General features: G+C 40.5%; 1 protein-coding gene across 1 annotated transcript in view; it reads right to left on the bottom strand.

The window, feature by feature from the left end:
- The window catches only part of LOC108878472 (E3 ubiquitin-protein ligase HERC2), a 286,295-nt gene that overhangs the window by 172,563 nt on the left and 95,029 nt on the right, over positions 1-18,703 (bottom strand). The window contains exons 7-8 of the mRNA XM_051075311.1: positions 5,127-5,251; positions 3,777-3,920 (exon numbers count right to left, since the gene is read on the bottom strand). Coding sequence (XP_050931268.1) covers positions 3,777-3,920; positions 5,127-5,251 — 269 coding nt within the window. The remainder of the gene's footprint in view (positions 1-3,776; positions 3,921-5,126; positions 5,252-18,703) is intronic.

Genomic DNA, 18,703 nt, shown 5'->3' with positions numbered 1-18,703 from the left:
AGTGTGTGAGAGTGTAAAAAGTTAGCATGTGACTGAAGGAAAGAGAGCGAAACTGAGCTAGGTCAGCACGTCACTATTCAAAACTGTAATATTTAATTTTCACCGAAACAGTGGCAGTTCTGGTGAGATGAATGAACATTAGTGTGCCCACAGTCATAGTCACACACACTGGTTTCTTTTTTTTTTCTTTTTTTTCTTTTTTTTTTACTCCTGTGTGAATACTCAGTTTTATTTTCTAGCACAAAAAAAGACTTATGTGTTTCTTTTATTAACTTCTTAATCATAAACCTCATTATCAAACTAATAATTAACTTATATTTCAAATTACTTTTAGGTTAATTTTGGGTATTGAAATGCCCCAGATCTCAACTTATTAATGAAATGTATATTCATAGAAGACATTGATTCTATTGCCTCCTCTTCACACATTGGGGAGAATCTCAATTTGAGTGGACCCCAGCACAATTTATGCTGGATACAAATTCATAAAGTTTTAATGTTGTTAAAATGCTGTTACCAAATTACTTAAAAATGTTTATATTGGGATGTCTATCTACAGAGACTTACAACTAAAACCATTTTTTTCTTAGGTAAAGATTCAACTCATATGGAAACAGTTATCCCCATTCAGTGACTGACATTTTGAGTGTCTTGCTCAAAACAGTGTTTTTGCACAAACGTGAAAGCAGACACTGGCTTTCCTGTATTCATCCAGAGAGACAGCAGCAGACACAGAAACACACTTACAAGGACAAAGAGTTCTTACTGCTACAATCTAGGGTCAATCAGTAGTGTTGACAGCTAAATTAACAAGTGCTACAAGAACCATTACTTTTGGCTCCTGGTTGTGTAACAATGAATAGATAAACCAATACACTGTCAGACAGATAATCAAATAAATCAATATCTATAAATAAGCGAATGAATAGAAAAAATATGTGGAGCTCCAGAGGTAGATTTATGACCATCACTGTCCACATGGAACACACACGAGGCTCTTAAGGCTTGCGCCATGGTCAGGTTAGTGGGAGGCAGTCTGAGAGATAAGGAGCCCAAACAGGTCTAAATCCCTCCTGAAGCGGTCTTGATGGACAGACAGGCCACCATTAACAATGCGGTGGCTTGTGAGAGCAGCAGCTGATGGAAAGATACCCTGGCATTTGCTGTGTTAAGAAGTGGCCCTTAAAGATTTCACACTTCCAATTTCTTTGAATTATCTGCCATCTCCAGCCTGTCACTCAGCCTGACAATCTCAGATTCTTGCTCACTGAGGCACCAGGCTGGTTATTGACAAAGCAATCCGCTGTGATACAGCAAAGCCTGATAAAACATTAGTCAAACTACATGACGTACAACTCTAGACGCACCTCACAGATGGATGGATTCTCGCCCTCTTCGTTTCTCTCTTTAAGTACATTTTTATTCATGTCTAGTAAAATGAACTGTGTTTCACACAATATACGAAGTACAGTTTTAGAACAACATTGTGGTGTTCTCAGGATTGGCAAATGTTGCATTGGACTCATGTGCGCCTGTGTCTTTGTGAAATACCATAAATGATTTGGTGTGACTTGAAACTTTGTGACAACGTGGCACAGAATCTCCTCTATGTATCACGATTTGCTAAATTATAGCATATAGAGAAGGATTTGTTAAGGTCCACCTAAGGCAGTGATGACAGCCAATGCTGTTATGACACTGAACAGACTGCTTATCAGATCTTTACTGGTTTGATTCACTCGCTGCTCCAGACAGGCCATGATAGAAATATCACAACATCCCCATTACCCTCAGCATTCGGTACATAGTGCACAGCCTGTGCTTTCTATGAATTATTAAAAGCAGACAGATTACGCTGCAAGGCTGGAAGTCTAGAGGCGTGCTACAGATGCTGCTGAGCAAAACAGTAACATCAGAAGTGTGTTTTTGTTCTTTTTTTTTTTTTTTTTAGAGAGGGGCCTTTTTTTTTTTTTAAAGGTCTGAATCAGATTAGAGAGGGTGGCCGTTTGGATAGGAGTATGAGTATGTGGATAAAAAAAAGGAAATTGTGGGTGGAGTTTGGACATGTGTGTATTTCTGTGCACATGTGTGAGTGTGTGTATTATGTGTTGCAAAGGATGAAGGGGGTTGAAGGGCATAGTGTCAGGGCTTGTCTGACATGTGGCCTGGTGGGTTGGCTGGATGGTTGGTTTGCTGTCTAGATGGCTGGTTGGGTGCAGCCAAGCTCAAGCCTGGCAACCCTCTCTCTCTCTCTCTCTCTCTCTCTCTCTCTCTCTCTCTCTCTCTCTCTCTCTCTCTCTCTCTCCCCCTCATTTTCTCTCTCTCTCTCCCTGGAGTGACGGGCTGAGACATTAAGACAGGCGTTTTAATTAACTGTGCCACTCTTCCACCTGCTGCCCTCAATATGCTCCGGCCCAGGCAAGCTGTCTCTCATACCACTGACTTTCCTGCACTCTTTTTGCTCCATCTTTCCCACCTCTCTATCATTTTTCAACTCTCTCCCCTTCTCTCTCTCTTTCTTTCCAATTTTCAAATCTTACCCTCAATCAGTCCAATTTGCTCTCCCTAACCTCTCCTTTCTATCCCTCATGCATCCCTACGTAGTTTGACCCTAATAAAAGAAAATTCATACCAATAGATAAGATGATTCCATGAGGCTCCTATGACAGAATTAGCCAATTTCTTTTTTGAACTTCAAGAGAATTAATTTCTACATGTGTCCTGTTCTACTGACCCTGTAACTACCCCCCACCCATCCCACACACACACACACACACTCTCACGCTCTTCAAATCTATCTGGTAATTCAGTTCTGCCCGACACTCATCAGGCTATTCATTAAGGCCTGATTGGAGATGGATATTTCTGTTCCCTCATGACAGAATGGAGCTAGGGATCAAACTGGGGACATTACAGGATTTAGAGGAGCAAATGCTACACACAGCAGCTTTGTGTGGGTATGTGTGTACACTTGGACATCTCTTTGTGAATATGTGCTCATAAATGTTTGTATTAATATGTGTAAATGTACGCCTGGCTGTTTAAGAATCTCATTTAGTGCGGTGACTCCTATAGTTTAATCATTTAGATCATAAATTGAGAATTAATTCGAACAGAACAGAGCAACAAATGATCCACTTTTAGCACTCTACTTAAATTGTATTACACTTTTAATGGGGTTAATAATAGACAGCATTAGCAACACAGGAAAACGACTCTACAAAGTGTTGTATTAAAAGGATTAATGTCCTCCCTTCAGAATTAAAGCCAGGTCTTGGAGATACAGTTAAAACTAACAAATGGCCCAGCTCTGGCTCCATGATGGGGCCTCAGTCGCAGGCATACTACAGTAAGAAGACAGCAACTGGGGCCAATATATCAGCCTGGCAGACAGGGAGCATTCATCTGCTGTGTGGGGAGAGGTGACTTTGAAGTTCTCCGCAGTGAGGTGAAAGAGCAGCCGTGGCCTCAACCTCTGTGTTTATGTAGCCGCACTAGCCCTGGGAGAGCTCTTAATGAATGATGTGGATAGATGGACACCACAGCTAAAAGCACACTCTCACATGTCTGTGTGAGGGCCAAGACACACACCAAGAATTTAAGCATAGTTTATGTGCAGGTTGTGGATGTGTCGGCGTGCACAGTACACGCACATGTATTCTATGTCTGCATGAACAGAAAAACAGCAGGGAGAAGGCACTGGGGGATTTAGTAAATGGAGTAAATGGCCGTATTACAGTGCGTCACACCTGTTTCAAACATAAGCAGGGACTAACCTGTCAGAAGCAAGCTATGCCAACATCCTCCAGCAATCTCTTTCACTGGCGAGCTCGGTAGTGTCACTTCCTCTGGGAACAGGATGTTTTTGTTTATGTTGCCACATGCCCGTCCACAGCCCCACTGAAACAATCTGCCGTCACCTGCATGTCATCAATAAGTAAATGAATAAAGTTTCAAATTCAAGCCAAAAAAAAAAAAAAAGTAATCAGGTTATTTCTGCAAATTAAAGCATATACTGTTTCAATGTAACAGTATCTGGATTTGTAAGTTCTCATTTCCAAAGCAAATGCAGTACACAGGGGTATTATCATGTAATATGAGAGACGTGATAATATCAACTGATAGGAGATGTTTTGGATACTTTGCAGTTCCTCCATTAATTGCAAAGTAGAAGGGGGGGGCTCCAACCCCCTGCAGCTCATCTTGCATCTCTCTCCAGCACACCTCTAGGAGCATGTTGTCCTTGTTGTGCTGCTGCTGCATGGGGCCTCTGGTGATAAATTATGGATGCAACGCAAAAGCTGTAAAATTTGTTGTATCTTCTATTATCTTCATGTTAAAGGCCACAAAAGCTCTTCAGTGAAGTCAGCCATTAAGAAATGACAGGTATTGCTATCAGGCTTCTTTATAGCCTATTACCTGCAATGACAGCAGCTGCTGCTGCACCACTGTACGGCCTATCACATTATTTGCAGCTAAAGTCAGCTACTGTGTCATTTCGCCTCATTTTCTTGACAGTGCTATCATAAATCCATTGGGCTGCAGGGGAAACTGTCGACTACCTCGATTATCTTCATAGCCTGAATGAATTCTGAAATGTATGTAACAGGCAATGACTGTTATGGATCAGGAGCCAGGGCCATATCCTCGCTAACTCTCTCTCTCTCCTTCCTTGTCTCTCTCTCAGGTGATGTGCCGATCGAGGGCTTGAGGGCTCTGATATTCACATAAAATTGAGTAAAATAGGTGAACTTTGAAGCACGTAGTGACAGCTCATGACTAGTGACGTCAGCTTCATCTCTTAAAGATATTGTCCAGCTGATTTATGCTGGTGTGTTTTTAGAAATAACAAATCTAAAAATATCATTCCTTCTGTTATTTCAACATTCAGACATGGAGGGACTCTTTAGTAACATCTAAGTCAGTAAGATTCAGAGTTACACATGTACAGCTAAGGTCCAAAAGAGACAGGTCTGGCCTTTTGAACTGCTAAGAGAATGATTTAGATGAACTGGAAGATTTGTAAGTCAAACTGTTTTTGTGCAAATTGTCACATAAGAGGCAAATAATAATATGTTGATTGAATGTTGTGTAGCATAACATGCCTGCACAGCGCATTACTGTACCTGTCAGCGCAAGATTGTGGTTTGCCCCACAGGTGACCTTCGACACATGACCCACACACTCCACAAAGTGAGGGACGACCGCATTTTCATTAGAACCACTGCCAATTTGTCCATAATCATTCTGCCTGCAAGGAGAAGAGTATAAACACATAATTAAAAAACATAATTAATTACCTGCAGGCATCATGCTCATACACTTTTATCATATTTTAAACTATATACAACACTATTTCAAAGCGTGAAAATATTGCTATCTTTCAATTTCTATAGGGTAAAATAAATAATCAAGTCAATTAAACTATTGGCGGTGAACAGGTTCCACTGGGGACTGTGGAACATATGCGTTTCCTCCCATTTCTATGAATCCTCTTTGTGACAATAACGAGACACAGCCCTATCAGAAGTGAAACACCTCACTAACTAATTAGACTCTCAGGCTGCAGTCTGACAAAATAAAAAGAGAAAAGTGCTTGAAGGAAGACTTGCTCTCCCGCAATTTGCATCTGCCACTTTTTACTGCATCTGTTCCAAGTGCCATTCAACGTTTTCTTCCTCCTTTTGTTGGGAAGTGTTGAGCCCCAACTATTTAAGCTCACCTCCTACCTACCCAGAGCTTTGTTCCTGCTCCTCTGCAGACCAGTAATGAGCCAACCGCCACAAAACCGCTAGGAAATTAATGACTCATTACGGACGGGGCCTAGACCGCTCCACAGCCTCCACTCCTCCCCCCCGCTCCACCTCACATGCCCACATGTAATCCTCTCTCTCTCCCTCTTTCTCTTACTCTCATCCCTTCAGCCCATACAGAAAGACCCCAACACCTCCCTATCAATTAGAGCCTATTACAGGGCTCCCATGCTAGCAGGGCAAAGAAAGAGGGCCTTCACAGCTCAAGAGTGTGTGCAGGAGAGATTGGGAGAGTTGAATGAGGAGCCTTAAGGTGCTCCTTTCACACCCTTGCCCTTATCCATTATGCCGGTCTGTAGAGCCCCCTAGGAGAAACGTGCAGCCCCAAAAAGACTTGGGGATGAAAATAAGTCAAGGGAGGGATTCTTGCTCACACCTTTTCCATTTTCCCTCTACTCCAGTGTCAAATTATATCATAACTAGTCCTTTAGCGGAGCAACATGGTCACCGTGCTCCTCCTTTACATGGAGTGTTAGAAAAAGATGGCTGGATCTGATTGGTATGTGCTGATCATACCACCTGTGTGTGTATTCATGGACGGACAACCCAAGACAGATATTAACAAGATAAAACAAATGGTGGACAAGCACCTTCACATGAAAATTCATGTGATTATTGATTTCTTTTAGTTTCACTCCCTTGTACCCTCTATCGCATTCTCCCAGGCAATACCTACTTATTCATGGGACTGTTGGTCTTTATTCAGAGCAAAAAATACTGTTCTACATTGCCAGCATTTTAGAATATCTTTTTTTCTCCCCCTGATAGGATATGTATCAGCTTTTCATTCAAGCATGCTATGCTCATTGGCTTTTGAAGCTACGGTGTATTTCAAGGCAATCCCTCTGAGAGTGAATGGGTGAGATCACATGGGTTTGAGATGGTTTAGAATGGCAAATCCTGCTGAAAGTGTCATTTCCAGTCGGAGACATCAATTTGGTGTGTGAAACAGGGCCCCAGGAGAGCCCGATAGCCTTGGAGATTCTTGACAAGAGCAAAGGGCCTGGGGATCAGCTCATACTCACCTGGATAAAATGGGAATTTCACAAAGCGCTTCAAATACACGGAGCAAAGTGAGAAAGGCAGAAAAGCGGAAGAAACATGATATACAACCTAAAAAAAAAAGTGCAGAGAGATTGTAAAAGGTGAAGGCATGATTAATATCACTTTGTCTACAGTATATGATGATGAGCCTTTGTAGAGCATACAGTGAATTATAGTAATGCCATTAACCTTTTTTGTTGTATAAAGGTTACAAAAAATAAACCTTTACTTATGCCTAAAGAAAAATTCCAGATGAGGACTCTTACATTCCCTACACAACAAATAAGTGTAGAAGAGAGGCAACTACATGTCCTTCTTGACTTTGATGCTATTGTATATAGTAGTTGTTTGTTTTAGTAAAAAATACACAAAGCACAAGTTGATCAATGATCACCATCTGGGGAGGACTGTCAAAGCCCATAAGTATGGTTGATAGGGAGATATTAAAACACTGACATGCACAAATAAAAACCTAAATTATTAGCAGAACCATTTCGGACCAAACATTTTGATAACTGTAAAACAGTGTACATAGGCAGCAGTATTAACTCTAATATAAAGCCTCAATTAGCTTAAGTGAGAGCAAAATGGCTGATAATTATTGCACCAGCTCATTAGACTTGTTTTGACACTAAACCCACTTAAATCACCGCCCATGCGTAAACACAAGCACAGATGCAAGTACACACATGCAGATGTTAGAGTTTATTCCTATCATAATGAGGCAGATACTGTACAGGTTGGGTTTTACTTGTTTAGACAAAAAGCTAAACACTTCAAACTAGATTTAATAGGGTCTTACCATTACATGGTTAATTTACAAACCAGAATATAGATGGTAAGTTTAATGAACTAACACATTCTACAAAAACAAATGGCAAATGATTGTCAGGAAGAATGTCATAGTACATATAGGACCTGTTGTAGACAAATGGTTATAATGTTGTAACTGTTTTTACCTCACAAGAGCTGAATGCAGCCAAATTAGCACAAAAAGCTTACGTAGTTTCACGAAGATTTCTGGATAAATTCCAATAATACAGAAGTCAATTACAAAGTAATTCAACTCGGAAGACATGACCTGAGTAAAGCAAACAGGATAGCAATGTTGATTCTATTGATTTCGTGAACACATTACCTATGAAATGGTGAAGAGCACAAAAGCAAGGAACTGTACCAGCTATACATCTTGGCTAATAATGATACAGACTCCTAAGGAATAAAATCCTTGGGGCCGGCCATGAAAGTTTAAGATTCAATGCGGTAAAATACAATGTGCCATAAAATATTAATGCGTGTGGTAAAATTATGCTGGTGGTAATATTTTAGATTGCTGCTGTCTGTAAAAGAGGCATATCTGTATTTATTTACAAGCAGGGATAGTGGATGGGGGGCTTTGTTTGAAGCCATGTTTATGAATATCGACTCAGGCTCCTAGGTAAGTGGCTATAAATCTGTGAGAGGATCTTTGTAAAGTTCCCTTGGAGGACATAACTTCAGGTCTAACCGCCTCCTTCCTTCACTTGACTTTTAAACATTTAGATGTAGCCCGGCCAACTGCATTTAGAGCAGCTTCTAAATTATGAAGGGCTCCATTTTGAGAGTCCAAGTGTTAACCAATCAAAGTTGATAAATTGTGGCAATAGATTTTTCCAGGATAGAAACAGAGGTGTGTTTGGCCCTTGATCTGGAGTGTTTATGAGTTTGGGGAATACTAAAATGGATCTCTGCACAACCTGCTATGTTCCAGATGTTGACTTGGATGTACTAAACGGAAGATGCCCTTAAACCCTTGAGATCCACACCACACACCCACACTACTTTAAACATACTCTCACAAGATACAGCGCTACACTATTCATTATTTTTTCCAAGTATGCACAGAACATTTGACTTTGCAGCCTGATATTTCTATGCTGGTCTCTTTGGGTAAGATCATGAAGAGTGTGAACTAACTGAAGCCGAGAGCATGACCTGTGCTAATGAGAGGTGCATTACTTGTTGTATGATCAAAACGATCATGTATCGCATGGCTCATATCACCGTAGGCTATCAAGACCAGCTGGAAGAGTTCTATAGGTCCACAATGGATGAACCTTTCACAGATGAGTCATCCACACCTCCTTTTTTCTTGTTCTTCTGTGACATATCTTTGGCATGTTTATCTATTTATATTGGTCCAGTGTTCTGAAGTTCAGATCACAGGGATGATTGCATTAGTAATGGTGCTGCAGTTGGATGACCTGCTGAACGATGGACACAGAGGTCTGTATCCTCTGGCTATGATGATCACATAGGAGCCAGGATTAAGAGAACTGATTTCTTTCCTGGCTGAGTTCAAAGGGCTCAATCAAAGTGTTTTACAGCTGAACTCCTGCCCCCCCACTTTAAATGCATAATTAACTGACAAGTGGTGATAAGGTTGAGCTCTGTGAAAATGCATTTTTTTTTTTTTTTTTTTTTTGGTTTTTCTGCCTGGTGATGGACGCAGCAACAGTTGATGTCACTACACACTAATAAATGGCTGAAAAGCTGCATTGATCCAACCATCTAATTCCAAGAAAATAGCTTCCTCCGGAGCTAAATTGGAAAAAATTGACAACGCCCCATTAAAGCCCCATTTCTCTCTTTCATTCTCCTCTTTCTTTCTTCCTTCTTCCCCGTTTTTATTTCTTTCTCCTCAGTGTGCCTCCTGCTATCTCAGGGCTAATCCACATGGCCTCTTTGTTGATGTAGACCTCAGCTATCTCTTTCTCTCTCACCATTTCTGTCCCTTACACTAGCTGACACTAGGTATCAGTTCACACCCTGAACACAGAGAGAGAGGTGCTAAACAAGGACTTGAAGACATGTCACAGCACACTTAAAGGACTTCACAGTGATATAGTAGTTCAGACAGGGCAGAGTGAACAGAGTGTGTTTCATACATCACGCTATAGACAATTCTTCGGTGTTGAGACTATTAAAAAAACAGTACGTTTCAATTATATGTATGACTTAAAGGTTAATCAACACCTATGCCTTTTCCACAAATAACAACACAATATGTTATTAAGATGCGGATTTCATGGCATCACATTTGGGTTTTGTATTTCAACTGTAAAGCTCACAATCATAGGCCTCTCTCTTGCTAGTGAAAAAGTAAATACTGCTCTGAGATTTAAACCTCTCTTTTTTTCTAAGAGACCATGTGTGTTTGCAGTTATGGTGGTTATAGTATGCTTCTGAGATCTAATGCAATTAGGCTACGTTCAGGGCTTAATCAGTCTTGATTACCTGTTGAACGTTGCAAATAGGCAGCCTCCTGGCTCTTGGAGACATGAAGGTTGAGCTGCACTAATTAAAAGTGATGCAGAAATGAGTGAGAAAGAAGCTAAACAAAACGCATGATTGCAAAACTGCAAAAAAATTAAAAACTACTGTTCCTATACCCAAACATACCCACCTTGTGGTATATAAGGTTTTTATTTATTTATTTTACCTGGTGTGACAAGCAGTGGATGCATTTCTACACTTTCTCTCCAAGACTCAAACCATACAAAAATACCCATTTCATATATACACCCTGAGAGTAAAACCCACCTGAACATACTGTAGTGGCTCTCTAGACATAAGGACCCACGGGTAGATGCGCATGTAGCAATCCAAGTGTGTGACAACATGTGCCAATAAGAAAGCTGTTTTCTGGGAAAATTTCATCTCAAGTGTGGAAAGGACTGCCCCATCTATAACTGCTTAAAAAGCAGTCCATGTCCCTAAACTTAGTGCAATCACAGTGTTTTTTTTTTTTTTTCCTCCTCTCACTTCCTGTTTTGTGACTGAAAATCATGCAGAGCCCACACCACTTTAAGCCAGTATTTACAGTTACGATCTGGCTGTTGTTTTCCAAGGAGCCGAGCTGTGCTTTGCCTTCTTTTTTTTTTTTTTTTTTTTTTAATTCATTTAGCTGTAAGGCAGAGTGTGATAAGACAGAACGAAGACTTCCCTCATAACGAGGCACATGCCAAGTCTGACATAATCCAATCTGGTCCATTTTCATCAGCTTTTGTCTTGTGTTTTTTGCTTCTCTTTTGGACTTTCCTTTGGTTCCAACGATGGCTCAAAAACCTGAAATGACACAATTCGGTCGCACTTGTATGGCGGTGAGGCTGCAATCCAAACGGCTTTTCTGCACAGAAATCCTTGAAGACCCACACACATTTAAATCTGGCCCTGGGGGCAACAGGCTCTAAACCACTGAGATAAAAAACCATCCAGGCCAAAAGCAGAAATATATATTTTAAGGGAGGGCTTACCATGGCAACAAAAAGGCATGTCAAACTTGTGGAAAGGAGGCATTCTGACTGAGGAGTAAACACAGACCACTGTGCCCGTAGGAAAGCCTAGGAAAAGCTCTCCGCATATTAAAGGGCCCAGCCTCACACATGTATACAGCAGAAAAAGAGACAATGACGGTAATAACAGGCGAGGCGTCAGGGTGCGGAAAAGACGGTTAAACGGTCATTTGCGAGAAGAAACGTAACAGGGCCTAATAGAGGCTGCGCCATAGGCAGGGTCTTGCAGAAAGAGACAAAGGGTGTCCTCTTAAATGTGTTATTGGGCTTCAACAAGAAACATTCCCTCCGGTCCACTGGTCTGCACTGAGTCAAAACATTAACCATTTACTAAGGAAGCTTATTTGCTTTATCAACACCTGGTTCAACAGAGACTCCAGATGTTCCTATGTAATTGCAGGTAACAGATACAGTGTCACACCAAAATATGCAGCTGAAATTGAGCAGAAGGCTACAGGTTATGAGAAACAGCGACAGGAACCTCAAATAAGAGTGATGGAACAGGACCCACAAAAGTACTGGAAATTTTGTGAAACTGTCTACATAAAGAAATGCTCTCTGGTAAATCTTAAACTAACACTGCCTCAAATTAAAGACAGGGAGAAGAAATCTGGCACCCTGCTGCTCTGTGGCATGCTGTGCCACCTTCGTGGCGAGCCGTCGATACGCCGAGAGGATATTTTCAATCCTCAACAACATCTGATGGTAGCAAAACAAATTCCACAGAGAAGTGAAAGAAGGGAAAAAAGAAAGAGTGGGATTCTCGCAAACTAAAACCTTGCTATATTCTCTTTTTCTACTCGCACTCACGCTGTGAATGCTTATATTTCTAGTCTAAACACAATCAGTGCTGTGCAGGAATGATGAAAAGCCGTTACTCTTATTATAGGAGAAAATAACAAGCTCTCATGAAGGGATTGATTGTTTTCAAATCGTAGATCTTTGTAAGAGGAGTGTAAAGTAGAGCTAAGTCTCCATTATAGGACGCTGCTCCTACATTGCTTTTGATTTTCTGTCAACATCCCTCTTACCAACCAGGCACTGTATTTACTAAATGCATTGGGGCCAAGAAATGGATTGAATATATTGTTCGTCTTCTGCAATCCAAATTGTGTCAACCAGTTGGAGGTATTGCAGGTCTTTTATTCCGCGTGTCTCACTCTGCCAATGTTTATAGATACTGTAGGACTCCTCTGAACAGTTGACTGCACAATATGGGCGTAGTTACTGTAACAAAACTGAACATAAATTAACCGTGAACCATGCAAGCAGGCAAACTCACTCCGGCAAAGCTCTTTTCCTCTGATGTGAGGATTATACACAGAAAAGGAGCCCTGAACCAAGTGAAAAACTGCTCCCCAAACATGTTCCTACACAAATCATTGCCTATTTAATAAACATGTTTTGTTGTTTTTATTTGTAAGTCTCATGTTTTACTGGTTTTACATCTAAACAGTGTTTAACGGCAGTAATGATTAATGAAGTGTTTTTAACAATTTCAGGCCATACAATGTAACTTTGAAAAGGAGACAGGCATGGTGTATCATAATAATGTTAACTGTAAAGTTTAAGGTGGTATTATATTTCATTGCCTTGTGCCATATTTTCTTGATATTGTACTGCCTATTTGCAGTGATGTAATAACTCATATTCAAACAAAAGCCTAACATTACAATCCTACAACAATGGAGACTATAGACTATTAGAGTGGTGAGGATAAAAAAGAGGCAATACAAGAAGGTTAATGAAGACAGTCTATCTCCTCAGCCTCTACCACTCACTTCAAAAATCTAAACATATGTAGACACGCATAAAGTATACATATATATATTCAGTACATTCAGATGTATGCAAGCATGGACACAATGCCACATAAACACAGTCAGACAAAGTCGCGTATCCTTCTCGGGTTGCTGTGTGTACATATATATATATATATATATACCTTTGGTTGCGAGGTTGCCCTACCCAACTGTCTATTATAAGTCAGTCATCTGCACCCTTCCCCTCTCCCTCAGAGCCATGGCCCCTCTGTCCCCTCTAAGTACCCCAATAAATTCAAATGTAATGCTCCTAAATGAGATCACTTACATGTGCCATTTCTCTTCAACTATATTTATCATCTAACACTTTGGCCTTCATTAACAAATGGCACTCAAGTGGTGCGTGATTCCTCATCCCTGCCACAGGAAGGAAAGACGGAGAGAGAGAGAGAGAGAGAGAGAGAGAGGGTTGTCACCAAATGACACAAATTGTACTGGGTGGGGGTTAACACTTCACTTTGTGACGCAAGTCTCAGTACAAAGTCGCAAAGTGTTTCATGAGGTCAACAGTGACAAAGGAAAAGCCGCAATGGAGCATATTCCTCTGCTGTTTTATATCTTGGCATTCAAATCATTTTGGTTGCACAATTTAAATGTAATATGTAAACACCGTCGGTGCCACCCAGGAGGCCAAGGATACAAAGATGACTCATCTCGGTTCACAACAGCAGTTCAAAATCATAACTTCCTGGAGCAACACAATAGTACACACTCATACACACATGTGCACACACAATCCCTCTGTCACAACACTATCAAACATTAAATGCAAAAATCAAGAGGCCACCCACTGGCCAATGAGCATGAACCAACTAGTTTGGCCATTTACATCGATGGATTTAATTGGATGTTGTCTCCAGTACTGTGTAAGGCAGCGGGGTGCTGCATTTGTATGGGACTACTCCTGTAATATTACATACTGTTCATCACTTAAGGTTAAGCCTACCTATTGTTAAATTTATAGTCCAACCATTCTTCTTGCTCTGGCAGTCTCCCCTCATCTGCATTGGCAAAGAAAACGTTCAGTTTAGCTATTAATTATCACGACAATGGAAAGATGCACAAAGCAAGGGTAACCCCTTTTTTATTTCCTTTAATAAACATTTTAAAACAGCTTCATTATAATAATGTATTTTGATTAACGATGTTTACCACAGTGCTGGTAGTGAAAATTGCTTTCCCATAAATTAAACCAATAAAAGTTAGTTGATGAATTATTGCCTAAATGTAAAATGTTACAGTCTAATTCATTCACAGCAGCTCCACTCTGTACAGTATCTACAAAATCTACATATTCAAAGAATAATAAACGTAATTAATTAATTTGATCTCCTAACAATTATACTGAAAATCTATTTTTTTGTTTTCTTTCATTTTCAAATATTCATAGTTCATTTATAACAAAGTACAAATATCAAATACCAAGATTCAATGTTTCTATGACTCTGTAATTTCATATAATGTTGTTACTGGTTTTAGAGCATGTTAAAGAAAGTTTAGATAACATTACGTGTTTTCAAGACCAATTCAGTGGAGCAACTTGAAGTGTAACAAAAGTTAATTTCCAGTTTCCAGAATCCAGTTTCAATTCATTTGCAGTCTGTATATATGTACCCAGTTTATGTCAGTAATATACGAATGTTTGCAAAATTTACAGACATACATACAGTATTAAACAGCATAAAACTTTTTAAAATGTTTTTATATTTTTTGTTCTATGTTTTGTCCTAATTAAGAGCAGCCTCTGACTATATGATGAAATCTGATACTCTATCCTTTAATCACTTTTTAGATTAAAAAGTATTAAAGTGAGATTTGCATTTTAAGATTTAGCATTTACTGTAATAAAGAATAATTAGTGAAGAAAAATTGTGCAAAATCTTGCTTAAACAACAAAATTACATGCTGAGTGGTTAGAGATGTGCTTATTCTGAATACTGGTTTATTACAAGTAACTACTTTTCAGAATGATCTAATTGTTTAGAAAACATATTAACACCTGACATAAAAAATGTCAGGTAAAATCAAACAATCTCACATGCAGAAATCAATTCATACTCCTGACTCTAGCTTGTATTTTCTGTTTTTTTAATCTTCTGTTGGATGACATTAAAAGAACACAAATATATTTTTATCATAGCCACTTTCAGTTCTACTCTGATAACTACTTGTTCATGCTGATTTCAAATGATGCTTTGTGAGTATTTAACAGAGCAAAGGCTGTGTACCCTCAAGGTAAATTTACTATCTCTCTCACAAAATAAAAAAAGGCTAGAAAAAGGGGAAAAGCTTTGTGGGGCAAGTCTAACATTTTAACATCTCTGTGTTTCATCTAAATCACTGACAACAAAATAGCCTCTAGCATGATTCTCTCTCTCTCTCTCCCTCAAAGTTAACTATGACATCTGGCATGGGCTCTGAACACCATGACAACAGACACCACGAATACAGACACCACGGCAGCATACAACTGTAGTGCAAGAAAAGAGACAATGAAGAAGAGAGGGGGAGACACACAGCTTGTTAATGGGAGAGAATGCAATGTAAAGAGATCAGTAATTACCATTATTTAAACAACTCCCAATAACAAGTGGATTATGTAGAGCCTAGCTATTGTGAAGACAAGCGTTGCTCTAATGTTTCTGATGTAAATCCTTTTTTTTCTCCCCCCGAGTTTCAAAATCTAGGAACCATTGTCTTGACAAGGAACATATGCCAGTGATGGCAAATGTACAGTAAAATACATAATTTGTGCTAAGCTAATAACTGAGGACACACTTTATTTTACAGTGAATATTTGTATGCATTATTCATTTAAGCATAAAGGATCCAGAGGAGATGGTACATGAGCCCCTCTGCGTGCCCTGGGGCTATTGTCACGGTGGGCATAATGGGAGGGGATTGTAGTGCAAATGTTGTCGTCTGTATATCCTAATGCTGCAATTTGGGATGGAACTCTATGTGAATCATGACGAGGGGTCTGAAATGATGTGCGGATGAAGACAGAAGGAGAGAGATGACAGAGTGACAGAAAGAGAGAGAGAAGAGGAGAGGGAGGGGGAGAGCCTCATCTTTGGTGAAGTGAGGAACACGGTGGCAGGTAATACTCTGGACACTGCCACTCACTTTCCCAATCAGGCAGAAATTATAATTTTAATAGACATTCAATTAGATTCATTATTTCACATTTCTTCCTTGTGTCGGTCAGGACCCCTCTCCATTCAGATTTATCTCTGAAACACATTTTTGTTCAGGCAAAACGATGGACTGACAATGCAAGGGAAGAGTGAAGTCAATTTTGCTTGATGTCACTGACGGCTTAGCATGTAATTACTGTCACACATGCATAATAGCAGTACTTAGAGAAGTGCAAGGACAATCAATTTAGCTTTCAGGACTGCAACTTAAGTGGAAGTACATAACTTTTTTTGAGGGAGTAAGAGTGGAGGTTGTTTAAATGTGAATATATATAAATATATGTGATGTTTTGGAATTTTTCCCCCTTCCTCTTAAAGATCCAGGATGGATTGTCCAGCAGCACCCTCTTGTGGAGCCTAAGTAAAATGCAACCTATGTTCAAGCACTGCAGCTTCTCTCTGCTCCCTTCTCCTCGCTGCAGCACTCCCCCTCCTCATCCTCAGCTTGGATTTTCCCCCAAAGCTTCTTCCTGTCTGAGACATCCGGCCGCTTCCCCTTTTCTCTCACACTGCATCTCCGTCTGAATTTCTAGCTTGGGCCAGGCGCAATCTTGGTGACCTCTTAGTCAAATATTTAGATGGTCGATTTCAACCCCTTTAAGGAACTGCCTCGCAACCTCTCGCCATAAAGAAATCGATGGGATGAGTTCAAATGCCAGTGAAAATGTTCAAACGTAAACAGGTTCATTGAGAGGCAATGGGGAGGAGTGTTGGCAGAGGTAGGGGTGTTGGTAGAAGAAGGTGGGGGGTGGGGGGGGGGGGGGGGGGGGTGATGCAAATGTATGCACAGCCACAGAGTGGCTATGCATATGCATACGGGTAGAGAGGGATTACACAGAGGGATGAGCAGAGATACTGAGAGGGTTTAAAAAGAGGGTGAATGCTCAGGACACAATGAGGCAAGGCGGGGCATTTATGTTTACCAACGGAGAGGAGGGGAGAGGAGGAGAGAGGGGAGAGAGGAGAGGAGAGTATTTGGTACATCATGGTAAAAATGGGCTTCGCCTCTTGTGCTAAACAGAGTGACCTCTAGTCGGGGCCTTGGGGGAAGAGGGTGTGGAGGGGGTAGAGTAGTTAGAGCAGCCTACTCTCACTGTTCCCTTCAGGGAGCGACACTGCACCAAATAGCATGGACAAACCAGGGCATTAATATCCTCATACTAACCCCCTGACAATACCCCATTATGTATGTATGCCTCTGTGCATTACACACCTTGAACTAGAAACAATCGCGCCCTTTTTCTTTCTTTCCCCTCAGCACTTGAACCACAGCCAAGAAATGCAATGAGCACATTTTATTATATATTTTTTTTTTTTCATAGGCAAAAAAGGGGTGTGCGCACACACACAAACACACACACACACACACACACCACTGAACACCTTCACTGTGTTCTTTACATAATCAGTTACCTTCTGACACCTACCTTTGCTGCAAATGACTGTTTGCCTTTTATTCTTCTCTGTGTTTTCTCTCTATCTCTCCCTTCCAGCCATGTGTATCATCTATAATTACAATTCACACTGATTCCAGCCCGCCATGCTAAAGCCCAGCCTACAGTATGAAATAAGAAAGCAGCTTGTAAGGTGCAAAGGGGGAACATGACAACCAAGACACAAGGGAGGGGGGAAAAGAGGAAAAAAAAAATCTAAACACAAGCTCTGGCCGTGGGGTAACAGCATCAGCAGAGTATTATGATGTTTCTAAATGGGGAGCGTGTCTCATGACACGGGTCCCTGTCCAGATATCGATTGCTCCTGTGGCTGCAACACTAACAGCAGTGGAGAGCCATTGAACTTTAAAGCAAATAGTCCTTCTCCCCCGCTCAGCGTCCTCTCACAAGCGATCAATACAGGTCGGCCCAGCACAGCTAACACCTCTATCTGGAATAATGGCCTTCCTTCTATAGTTACTGACCAGGAAGAGATACAGACAGTCTAGAATAGGTCGTGGAGGGTGTTTCAAAAATGGAGAAAAATATGAACAGCATACAATGTGACTCAAATATATATATTACCTATTTTAAATAATGATACAATAGTTAACTTAGACTATATAAACCCAGTAAAACCTGCTAAACAAAGATGGAGGAGAAAAGCAACCACAACACTGCTGAAATGATTACTTACAGAGTACATTTTAAGTGAAGGAGTGATACAGTTATCTATTTATAAAAGTCAATATACTAATTATATACTACTACTATAATCTAAATTCACATAACTACAGTTGTAACACAAAGACTAGAAACAAGGACTGAAATATTCTGATATTTCATGAGCAGCTCATACATCAGTAAAACCACTGGTGCTTGGACACTCCCTGCCTATTGTCCTTTAAAAGTCTTCAATTTACTTGCACGCTTAATGGGTAGAGGTGGGCTGGGCGTCTGTTTGATCCCCATTAGCCCTGTATTAGCCACTGTGACCCTAATGATCCCCACTCCATTACTCTGCCACATGGAGAGAAGTGGAGATGATGGCCCTGAGAA

Source organism: Lates calcarifer, linkage group LG13, assembly GCF_001640805.2.
Source record: "Lates calcarifer isolate ASB-BC8 linkage group LG13, TLL_Latcal_v3, whole genome shotgun sequence".
NCBI lineage: Eukaryota > Metazoa > Chordata > Actinopteri > Centropomidae > Lates > Lates calcarifer.
Note: the sequence above shows the minus strand (reverse complement) of the source record. Positions and strands in the feature narration are given on the sequence as shown.